Source organism: Mauremys mutica, chromosome 14 (assembly GCF_020497125.1).
Source record: "Mauremys mutica isolate MM-2020 ecotype Southern chromosome 14, ASM2049712v1, whole genome shotgun sequence".
Classification (NCBI taxonomy): Eukaryota; Metazoa; Chordata; order Testudines; family Geoemydidae; genus Mauremys; species Mauremys mutica.
This window is the reverse complement of record NC_059085.1, coordinates 8,505,741-8,518,189: the sequence shown is the minus strand read 5'-3', so window position 1 is coordinate 8,518,189 and position 12,449 is coordinate 8,505,741. Positions and strand designations below refer to the sequence as shown.

The 12,449-nt window shown below is 47.9% G+C and overlaps 1 protein-coding gene across 1 annotated transcript in view; it reads right to left on the bottom strand.

Annotated features, from left to right (window-relative positions):
- CSNK2A2 (casein kinase 2 alpha 2) overlaps positions 1-11,986 on the bottom strand; it is a 42,690-nt gene extending 30,704 nt beyond the window's left edge. The window contains exons 1-2 of the mRNA XM_044987146.1: positions 11,800-11,986; positions 10,344-10,455 (exon numbers count right to left, since the gene is read on the bottom strand). Of these exons, the coding sequence (XP_044843081.1) occupies positions 10,344-10,455; positions 11,800-11,903 (216 nt within the window). The 5' untranslated portion in view covers positions 11,904-11,986. The remainder of the gene's footprint in view (positions 1-10,343; positions 10,456-11,799) is intronic.
- Positions 11,987-12,449: the final 463 nt, after the last annotated feature.

The window sequence follows — 12,449 nt, the reverse complement described above, 5'->3', positions numbered from 1 at the left end:
CCACCTTATAGTAGCCCCATCTAAATTGTATTTGCCTAGTTTAATCGATAAGAATATCATGTGATATCAAGAATATCATGTGCGTATCAAATGCCTTACTAAAGTCTAGGTATACCACATCCACCGTTTCTCCCTTTCGTTCAGTGTGAACCTGCAGCAAATTTTGCAGTATGTAATTAAATTTTAGATACAGACGTGCTGCATAGCCTACCTTCAAAGACTTAAAATATCATCCCATCTTTACTGCATGTACACAAAGAAATAGTCGGATCTCAAGTCGGTCAAATCAAAACAAACCTCATTTTCACCAGAATTCTCTAAAGCCACTACCCCTCAATAAGGGCTATTTCTCTGCCAGATTATGTTTTGTTTTCGCTCTCCAACCATTTTAGCTTTAGAGCTGTTCCGAAAGCATTACAACTGTATTTATTTATATAATGGAGCAAGTATCTCCTCTCTCATATGCTGTCAAACACGGCTGAACCATTTTGACTTAAACTTTCCAAAACAGGTCATCTTCCAATACACCACGGTTAGAAATTTTCAACTCAAAAGGTGAAAGGTGCAGAAAGTTACGAACTACTGAAAACATGGGTTTACTATGGAAACAATTAAGCAAACCCTCACAGATAACAGTTACTGAGGCTCCCATAACACATGAATTGCAGCACAAGATATATTACAACCGTATAAAATTGCATCGTGCCCATCAGTTACAAGAGTCAATCAGTGCCGCGGACTGTCACCACTCTCCAGTGTCCAATGGAGAGATGACAATGGAAGGTAACAGTCACACAGGTAACAATGACAGAACTGGAACATCTGCAGCAGCAGGGGAAGGGAGCAGTCGCCTGTGTGTGTCATGGACTCAGCACTGTAATCAGTGAGAGAGGGTTGTTTGTTTTTTAAGCCACCAGGAAGCGGTTTCATTACGGGACTGTAATTCTGTCCATAACAGAATGGCTATGTGAACCTTCTAGCTTTGTTCCTGTGGTTTGATCATCACCTAAAGGCCAAGCTGGAATTGAAGGGACATAAATCCAGTTACTGTATTTGTCCATCTGTACACTCAGGTACATCCACACCCTGTGTCGCTAGTAACTGAAAGAACTAACTAGGTTGCCACTCCATCCTCATCACAAGCCCATTAAGCCTGGCCACAAAGTCTCAGAACTATGCACGAGCTGCTCTGTCACATACACTTCAATATCTAGGCCCAGCCAGGAAGCTGAAGAGGCATCCTTAACTTGTCAAAAGGATAAAAATGATATCAGTTGCAGTGCGTTTGTAGTTGTGTTGGTCCCACAATATTAGAGACCCAAGGTGGGTGAGGTAATAGCTTTGATTGGACCAACTTCTGTTGATGAGAGAGGGGAGCTTTCGAGCTACACAGAGCTCTTCTTCAGCTCAAAAGCTTGTCTCTCACACTAACAGAAGTTGGTCCAAAAAAAGATATTACTTCACCCTCCCTGTCTCACTCTCAAAGTGATGTCAGACAGTTACCGTCTGTATTTCATGTCCTAGTCTAACAGGGTAGAGGAGTAAAACCCACTTTCCCCTTACACTGTATTAACTCCGAGGTCCTTAGCACCAGTGTAGGCAGAGGTACTGTGGTTCCTCCATCCTGAACCTTTTATTAAGATTCTTCATTATAGCAGCGATGACCACTCTAGTTAATGATGAAGAAAGGTTTCTATTCTAACCCACTTTTCAATCACTCATACATGTCCCAACATTTTGCCTTTTGTCATGAAAATCTCCAGGCTTGGTCTCTGGCTGAAAGTGTTTTTTCTTCTTTTCAAAATGTGAGCAAACACTGTTCGGCCACTTTTCAGATCAGAGAGTGTGACGAAAACCTTTGTAGCTGAAATGCCAGCAGGTAGACGTTGAAATCTGGCAGGGTTATCGTTGTCATTAAAAAGAAATCGTTTGGAGAGCTCTAGCAATAACTGGTTTCAACTTGATTGAGTTAGGACCCTTTCAAAACTGCATGCAATGCGTGTACAGTGCATTTGTACTGCTAAGCTCATGAAGCGTGTAGCTAAGGCCAGACAGTACACACAACTAACTCAGCCGTGCACTTTACAAGGTGTGCATGGACAGAGGCAAGGGCTCCACAAAACCCCGCAAACCTTAGCACAGTGGCTTGCAAACTTTTGCACTGGTGACCCCTTTCACACAGCAAGCCTCTGAGTGCAACCCCCCTTATCAATTAAAAACACTTTTTTATATATTTAACACCATTATAAATGCTGGAGGCAAAGCAGGGCATTCTGGCAGTATTTAGCTAAACTGTCAGGATTATGGCATTTGTGTCTATCATTTCTCCTTATAAAAAGAAAAAAAAAGTCCTAGGAAGTTCCACTAAGTACATTAGGGGAATCGAAAGGTTGCACAGCTAATGTTCAAGGGTCAGGAGCTGCCAGCCTGAAGGTCACATATGTAACTTTCCCTCAACCCCCTTGTACACACGCATTATGGTCACACTCTCATATACATCATACAGGTTTCTCCTACAACCTCAAATATCGGCATACCCTACTGTGGTACTAGTCTCATAATGCCAAACAAAGCCCATTTCAGCCCTTTGGCTGAAGAGTACACAAACTGCACATAATACTGGACGTTCCCTTGCATATGCAGAAGGGCACCTCACTTTATAGCTAAGGCTGGGCTACACTTCCAAATTTAATAGTATAACTGTTCTAAGTAGAGATGTAATTTTTCCCCCAATCTCTTTCTATTTTTTTTTTTAACTGAAATAGCTATACTGGTAAAAGCCCTAGTTATACCAATATTAAGGTGCCTAAGGGTACGTCTATACTACCCGCCGGATCAGCAGGTAGTAATTGATCTATTGGGGATCAATTTATTGCATCTCGTCTGGACACGATAAATCGATCCGCGAATCGATGCTCGTACTCCACCTCGGCAGGAGGAGTAAGCAGCGTCGACAGGGGAGCCACGGCAGCCGTCTCGCTGCCGTGAGGACGGCCAGGTAAGTCGAACTAAGATACTTCGCGTAGCTGAAGTCGCGTATCTTAGATCGATTCTCTCCCCTCCCCCACCAGTGTAGACCAGCCCTCAGACTGTGATAGTTATTCTTCCTCTTGTACAGGAATAACTATTACCAGTATAAAGCATCTTTATACCAATGTAAGCGTGTCCATGCCAGGGTGTTGTGTTTGTACTACTTTAATGACATCAGTATAGTTAATGCAGCACAACCTTCTAGTGTAAATTAAGGCCTCACTTTTCAGATAACTGCCTCCTCTCCCAAACTGCATCTACACAGAGAGGCATTAAGGACTGAAAACAAAATGTGCAGTGCATGTCTGCTGATCACATTTAATATACCTTAGAGCAGGGGTAGGCAACCTATGGCACGCGTGCCAAAGGCAGCACATGAGCTGATTTTCAATGGCACTCACACTGCCCGGGTCCAGGCCACTGGTCCGGGGGGCTCTGCATTTTAATTTAATTTTAAATAAAGCTTCTTAAACATTTTAAAAACCTTATTTACTTTACATACAATAGTTCAATTATATATTATAGACTTATAGAAAGAGACCTTCTAAAAACGTTAAAATGTGTGACTGGCACACGAAACCTTAAATTAGAGTGAATAAATGAAGACTCGGCACAGCACTTCTGAAAGGTTGCCGACCCCTGCCTTAGAGACAACAATGAGGAGTCCTTGTGGCACCTTAGAGACTAAAAAAAAAATGTCTCTACGGTGCCACAAGGACTCCTCATTTTTGCCAATAGAGACTAACATGACTACCACTCTGAAACCTTAGAGACAACCTTAGGAAGCTAGAATATGACAAAGACAGTGTAAATACATGAGAATGAAAAATACATATGCTGCAGCCTGTGTAACTAGAGCTGTAGAGAATACTGTTTAGGAGAAATATCCTGGGCATGCAATTTGAACCTCATTGTAACACAGATTTGCGATTGCATGCAACTTTAATCACTCAAGGCAGGAAGCGACAACGTTAATCAGGCAAACTAATATTTTCAACCTTTAAATAAAAAAAAAGGAATAGTCTTTGTTCACCAAATCCTATCGGCAGATGCTGTAATGATTCCAATGAATCAGTATGCAAATCTTGGTGTGCAGAGTCCAACCTCAGAAGAACTTGCCTAGCACCCGTATGACAATGTTTAATAGGTAAATTGTACTAAAGGCCTGTTTATAGCTAGCAATTGTTACCAAGGGGGCTATTATAACCAACCTACTAAGCACAACATTGACTGCTCAACAGGGAAACTGGCTTTAGGACAGCTGAATTTATTTTATCATTAGCAAATGTTAACTGGAAAACCAAGTAATACAGATTTAAAGCAGTTGTGAAAATGACCATTTGTTTTAACAATAACTTATGCCTTCACTGTCTTGCAAAATATCCTTTACAAAAAAATTAAAGTTTCCTTTTAAAGTCCCAAGAGCAGCACAGGGGCGGCGGGGGGGGAGGGGGAGAGGAGGAGGGAGAGAAAAGCATTTGAAAATCCTAAATTGTTTTTGCCTTTATAATTCTCCTCTCCCACCCTCCAAAGTTGCATACCGGTAGCATTCAGCCTTTCCGCTGGAGGATGGATGGACAGGGCTCCAGCCAGGACACTTCAAGACTGCTGCACTTGAGATATTCAGGACCCAAACCTGGATCCTCCTTGCTGGACCAGCCCAACAGAACTTATTTACCAAGGTTCTGCCCAATGCCAGGGTGAACAGACTGATTACACACCCACTTTGCAAATCCCCGGCTATGAACACTCTCCTAGTTCTTAACTAACCAATTGATCATGTTGTGTGATAAATCAGCAGCAGCTTGGTGCAACTGAATAACATCTTTGTTTTACCACTTCAAATTGAGTACACAATTTTAATCAACCACAACACCATTCAAAAATGGGACTCTGGCAACAGAATAAGCTTTAAACCGCACAAGGCTAACAGCATAGATTGCTCCCCCCATCTGGGTATCTCAGTTTCTCTGGGTATTTTAGCTACACATCAGTGACGTGTTTAAACGAATGTTGTGGAATATGCAACAGGCAGATGACTTGGGCCAAGAGTTCACAGCACAACTGAAAGAGCAGAGAGGAAGGCACAGAACTTTGGTGCGAGCTCAGTTTTTAGGATGGAGATGGTGACCGAGTTAAAAGCTGCAGCCAGGAGGAACCAATGACATATCTGATCCTACTCCAGGCTCTCTTCTTCACACCAATATGAAAGTCATTTAAGTATCTTAAAGTTAGTTTCTTCAAAAAGGCTTATAAAGACTCTCGCCTTCAAAGAAAATCATATAGTGGTTCTCAGAGAATCTAATAAAACAAGACAGATAAGGAGGTTTTCACCCTACTAAGAGGATATTACAACCCAAAAGGATGATAAAATATATATGACTGTACAGTAGTCTGTAGTGCCCACTCATCAAAACCGCTGCTTAGAAGTAGCTTTGGATAGGCCCCTCCCCCCCAGTAACTCTGATGGGGGGGAATGGACCAAACTGTCACATTGCAATTAGGCGTACGAGCTAATGCAGCAGCTCCAGGGCTGAAAGCACCAAAATGAGCGAGAGAACAATTCCATTCTCACTAGAAACACAGGCCCTTACACTTCACCACCTGATCCCTCTGCTTTTTATTGCAGCCCTTCCCAATCCTTCATGTGGATGCTGCCTATTCAGACTGTAAACGCCTCAAGGGAGGAACCTTTTCCCTTGTGTGTCTGTAAACACGTAGCACACGGAACAAAATACACAAATCTAGAGAGAACAGAAGTGGGAAAAATCCTACATAGAGCTGGATATAGAGATGCTATAGTCACTGCCTTGGGCAGACACCAGTATTGGAGATAACAGGCACAAGAGAGAACTCAAACTCATAGGCTGTGAACATCAGCAAGGAAGTGGCACTATAGGTGTGCACTGACAACTATAATGGTCCCAAGTATTCCCATCTTCTTTCACTCCTTTGTAACTTTCTCAAGGTTTTAACTTTGGGGCTGCAATTTGCTATGCTTATTCTTACCTTCAGAAAAGAGGGGGAAGGTCTCCCTGCGGTTTTAGCCAAAACAGATGAGCCATTTTCAGGCACAGAGGGATTGGGGGGGAAAAAAAAAGTGTCATTTCCCCCCCCCCCCCCCCATTAAGAAAACATGATTGCAGCCAAGTGTTGGTGTTTTTTTTAAAATAGCTTTAGCACCTCAGCAGAAGGTGGTGGAAAACTGAAATTTGGTATGTGTACAGCACCTAAACTGTAGATGGGCCTTTCCCTGGTCCAGTAAAAATCCAGTTTGACTGGGTTTAAGTTTTTGTTTTAAACATCATAAGATTTGGACATCTGCACTCGATTATCTTAGATAACTGATATTCCATTGATAACGTGTATGCACATTACATAAAACATAATGGGAACGGTCACTGACTAGATGATGCCCTGGTATTCCTTTGGCAGTGCAGCAGAATTTCAAGGCTCAATCCTTGGTCCAGCTGCGCTGTTCTTGGGCTAGGACCTGAGTGGGAGGCAACAGTGGCCATATGCCATCTTTGCACGTCTCTTGAGCCTCAGATTGGTTTGGCCCTTCGCATAAAATTAGAGCAGCCCTGAGGCTGTTCTGACTTCAATTGCTAATGCCCCCAGCCAAGAGGCAGTTACACCAGATGGGGATCACCAGAGCACAGCGGCACCCTGACCATACTCCCCTAAGCTGAAGGACATGCCTTACACACACCCTAAGCTGGCAGAGAGCTAGGTACATCACCCAAAGAATACTCCATACTAGGAAAATCCTCAGTAGCCTGGTTCATAGGTGGTGCCTGCTTAGGGCGGCCTTACCGATTCTTTGCACCACTGGAAGAGTGCAAAGGCCAAGCAAGTGAACCTCACTTTTAACAGCTGATTGCTCTGGAATGTGATCTCTGAAAGTGCATGAAAAACAAGGCAAGGGTTCCTGCCTCACTGACTCTACATATGTGCACCACAGAGCAGTGGGACGTGGAGGAACTCACTTTCTTCGTTTGCTTAAAAAAACCCAACCACACACTTAGGACGTTTCATACAAAAACATTACATTAAAAGAGCATTAAGGTTGGCAAGTGAAGCATTCAAAAGTCAGGAAGTGACAAAAAGTTAAGGTTGCCTGCACAATCTTGTGCAGATGCATTATGACATGCTCCAGGTGAATGAGGCAAGGTTTTGTAGTGAAATGGTATATGGTCCAGAGCATCTTGCCTTATTCACCACACAGTTGTATGGTGTGTCTTGAAGTAAAGCTGGAGCCCACAGCATCCTGCCCTCATTCACCATAAAAGCTGTTTGGCATGTAGCAAATGAGGCAAGAAGCTATGGGAGAAGAATGGTTAAGGCAGAGGACTGGGACTTAGGAAATCTAGGCTGTATTCTTGCCTCTTTCACAGACTTTCTGTGCGACTTCTGATCTCTCTCCCCACCGTGGCTCAGTTTTGCATCTGAGAAACCATGATAAATTTCCTGATATCACAGGGGTGAGGTCAGGAACGCAGACATTATGGTGATGAGAGCCACAGAAAAGCCTATAAACACATCCTTTATTCAGTGCAGTGTACAGCAGATAAGACATGGGGCTATATTGAACAGTGAGGGTAAAAATATTGAACACCTGTCTAGTTCACTAAGCACTGGCTCAACTTGCACACTGAATGAGGCATGGGTCCTGCAGCAAAATACTAGGTGATGATGTCATTAGAGTGCACAGCAGTACATACAAACAGCTCTGCACTTCAGGAAACGTTACAAAAAATTAAGATGTTAAATAGGTTTATCCATCAGCAAGTGATTTATTTTAAGCCACACGCACAACTTACTAAATTCTGGTTTAATTTTTCCTTTCACAGACTAGAGGCTGAATTCAGAGGGACAGAAAGATGCATTCTACTTACTAAAACTCAAGAATACACCAATAGGCTTAATTAGTACAGATGTAGTGACAGGAAACTAAGTAATCCATGTAGATCAGATTGTGACATTATCTACACGTGCTATGATTTCGCATCACACACAAGGTGGCAATGTGAAAATTGCCTTTTACTGATCCAGTTTCCACTCTGAAGAAAGCTCATCTTTATCCTCCTATACTTTCTGCTTTCACGATGTGAGTCCAGGAATGCTGTTTACACACTGAAGTGAACAATGTCAGCCTGAGGCCTAAGGGCAACGCAACACACTGACAGTTCAATCTCACTGCCAGGCCCAGCAGACACTAGGTGCGTTGCGGTAGCAGCACATTCAGACCCTGGGCAGAGGGAACGCCCTGCCTTGCTCAAATGACGTCTCCAACTCATTCACAAGTGATGCTGACAGGCTCCCAAAATGGACATGGATCCAGTCTACAACAGGAAGAAGATATCATCCCACTGCAGGCCCTTTGGGCAGGAAGGGGGAGGAAGAGAGACAGGAAGATTTCAGAAGACCCTTTCCTGGCAACAGTGGCTCACTGGCACCCATTTGCATATGGTGATACGTGGGTTCTCCTGGCACTGGATCAGCCATCTGAGATCCACCACCAAAGCCATAGGGTGGATTTGCCAGACTGGTGGTGAATAGAAGCCTATGGTTTCCTGTGCTTTGTTAAGTATTTCTTCTTACTTCTAAGAGACATCTCTCCATATAACAATTATACGCTGGCTACCTTTTAATGTTCTCTCTTTAAATGCTGACTTTTCTGCCCCCAGAGTGACAAACAAACGCTAAGACCATGGCAGCAGCACCCAAAGGAGGGACAGGTCTGAACAGTAAACCAAAAAAATTCAGTTACAACATGCAAGCCTCACTTCTATATATGAATATGTCCAACCAGCAAAGTGTTTTGTGTGGGGACTCTCACTGAAGATTCATATCACTTTGACACCTTAATTCTGAACCCTAGTTAAGCTACTGAGATAGCTAACTTCTCAGAAGCAGCTGGGAAGTCACACCCTACCCAGCAACTGTTGCCAGGCAGAACATAATCCATGGCAGAACAAGTTGAGCACGGAGAAGAGGCAGAGGAATCAGAGGCCTTGGATGAGCAGACCACCTGGTCCTGAAGGAGAAAGGAAAGGAGCAGAGCCAATGCTAGCTGGCCTGGGGTACCAAGGGGATTTTGTCAGAGCAAACTTTGTCAGACCTAGTAGCCAGTTCACAGGCTGATAGATACATGCTGCTCTGCTGAAAAGGGCCAGTTGGCTACCAGCCACAGCGGTTGAGGGGCCACTTCCTAAGTACAGCCAGCCTACCCCAACTGTAGCACTGAGGACTGACGCATGTCTGAGTTCTCAGCATTTCTAGTGTTGGAAGCAGGTTTCTGTACATTAGGGGGAAAAAGCAAGAAGATGATGGTGGACAAGGACCGCAGCTGACAACCATTGTGAAGCCAAAGCATTCTCTTAATTCACCAATCTCTTATTTCTCTCCCCTTTAAATATCCTTCCTTAATCAGCTGAATGGTCTGCTGCTAAATAATGCAGTTATCACTCCTTTCATAGGCTGAGCATGCTGCTTCCAGTGCTCGCAGGCAGCGATACCAGAAACTGCGCTCCCCACATGCCAGTATGGGGCACTTGGCTGTCCCAAACCATTAGGATTTTAATAACTACTTCTGTAGTTGTGTCTTTAACATGAAACTATCATGGGGATGTTACCAAATCAGAACATACCATGCAGTGAAAGACGGTAAACAAGTTTCCTCCTTTGCCTTGATTTTCAATTATGTTTATTCCTAACATTAAATATTGTCAGGGACTCTAACCCCGACAGCATGACACAATATCCAGGAATTTGCCATCCAAGATACTTTCTAGAGTACCAAGTCCAAGATTTAGTTTGCTTTCCCAAAATCTAGACAGCCTGCTCTCTCACAGTTCAATGCCAGTCATTTAAAGGTTAATGGAAGGATTCCCCCTCAAGGCTTCACATTACTGTTGACAGGACAGTTCACAAGCCATTTTAGACAAACATTGCCAGATATTATTTACCAAGTTCAGACAGCACATCCAGTCCCATTCAAACATCAGGACAGACAGCATTCCTGTCCCAAAGAGCTCACAGTTTCAATCTGACAAGCACCCTATGACTCCTACTACCCAGGGTGGGAGGGGAGAAAGATCAAAACATCACTACAGGACAAGTTGAAAATGTGTTTCCAGAGATGTAATCCAGCACCCCAACATCAGAGAGGGCAGGGCTGAAACCCAGATTTATGAGACACTGAATGAGACCTAAGACCTCCCCACACCCCCAATAAACCTAGCAAGATGTCTCCTTCCCTACACGTTTCCAGCTCAAAAAAGACTAATGATCATCAACTGGACACTCACCTTGAGGATTTTCACAACCACTCTCTCGTTGTTGGTAATGTTTATGGCCTCAAAGACTTCGCTGTATTTTCCCCTGCCAAGTTTCCGAACCAGTTGGTAATCGTCCTGATTACTGTGGACAGCAAAAAGGAAAATAACTGACAGGCAACTGGGCTGGAATTCTCCTTCCTCTCTGCCCGATTAGCCTTTCGCATCCAAAGCACTTGAGACAGCTCTGTGCATTAAGTGATCTGCTTTCTGATGAGGGGGCAGGCTTGAAACAGCTACATTCTGCAAACCTATCCCCAAACTAGTCTCTCTAGGTTGAGAAAAGCCTTTATCAAATAGCTCAGTTTGCAGCACAGGTGCCCACAACCACCTCCTCTCTGTGTCACAACCCCACAGAGAAGAGGGGAGGGGGCACTGTGACACTGCCTCCCATTCTTGAGCCTGCTCTCTCCACAGCCTTTAATATCCTTCTCAGGGAGGAAGACACACTCTGGCAGCTCTGAGATCTCCACCCACCCCTGGACATCTGCTCTCACGGAGAGTCTACTACAAGGTTTCACTGGCAGGTTCACAGAGCCATTATGAGGGGCAGTGCCAACTCCCCTAATGCATATCCTTGGGGTTTAATCGGTACCACACTCCACAGTGAGATCTGAGCCATCTCCCACCTGACGACCTAGTCATGGAAGGGGGACAACTCCCATCCATCCACCCCTGGCCCTGCATCTGGCAGAGGGGTGAAAGCTCAGCATACTGGGCTCCCCCTTGCCCCAGCTCTGCAGTGTGGGTGGCAGCAGCGGGGTCTCCCTGAGACAGGATTTGGGGCGAGGGCCCTGAATCGTGGGAAGGATCTGCAGCCTGCCCCCCTCACTCACCAGCTCCCCAGAGCCCCCGCCCGCCACCTCACCCCGGGCCCCCACCCAGCATCTCAGCCCAACCCCCTCACTCCACCCCCTGTTCCCTAGCGGCCCAGCCCCCCCGCTCGTTCCCAGCCCCCTGCTCCAGCCCAACCCCCTCACTCCAGTCCCCTGCGCCTCTCCCGGCTCCTACCCGGCCCAGCCCCCCTCGGCCCGGCCCAGCCCCTCCCTCGGCTCCAACCCGCCCCAGCCCCCCTCGGCCCGGCCCAGCCCCTCCCCCGGCTCCAACCTGCCCCAGCCCCTCCCCCGGCTCCAACCCGCCCCAGCCCCCCTCGGCCCGGCCCAGCCCAGCCCCTCCCCCGGCTCCAACCCGCCCGCTGCCCGGCTCGGCCCGGCCCAGCCCCTCCCCCGGCTCCAACCCGCCCCAGCCCCCCTCGGCCCGGCCCAGCCCCTCCCCCGGCTCCAACCCGCCCGCTGCCCGGCTCGGCCCGGCCCAGCCCCTCCCCCGGCTCCAACCCGCCCCAGCCCCCCTCGGCCCGGCCCAGCCCAGCCCAGCCCCTCCCCCGGCTCCAACCCGCCCGCTGCCCGGCTCGGGGCGGGGGCCGCTTTACCCCCAGCTCGGGACGTGCGCCTCGTAGTCCCAGTACTCGCGGCTCCTCAGGCTGTTCACCTCGGCGTAGACCCGGGCCCTGCTGCCGGCGGCCGGGCCGGGCATGGCGGGGGCGAGCGGCGGGGGCGGCTGCAGGAGGCGGCGGCGGAGGGGGCCGGCGGGGCTGCCGAGGCGGGGCACGGAGCGCAGGAGGGCGGCGGCGGGGGGCAGCAGAGCCAGGCCGGCCCAGGGGGGAGCGGGGCGGGGGGGCCGGTCCCGGCCCGGCGGGGGGAGGGGAGGGGGCGGGGCTGGCGGGCCGGGCTCCGGGTCCCGCGCGGTCTCTGCCCGAGGCCCGATCCCCAGCGGCGGCGGCGGCAGCCTGAGCCGGCCCCGAGCGCAGCGCAGCGAACCCGGAAAAGGGGCTGATCCGTCGGCCGCGGCCCAGCCAGCAAGAGAGTCCGCGCCGGAGACCGGCTGGGCGGGCGCGCGGGGCACAGCGACCCCTGCGGCTGGGGGGACTCACCGCAGCGGCTCGCGCTCTATTACTCCCATGAGCCCCACCTACCCCTAGAGCCCCGCCCACTCCAGAGCCCTAGAGCCCCGCCCCATGACCCCACCCCTAGAGCCCTCTAACCCCGCCCACCCCTAGAGCCCCGCCCCATGACCCCCACC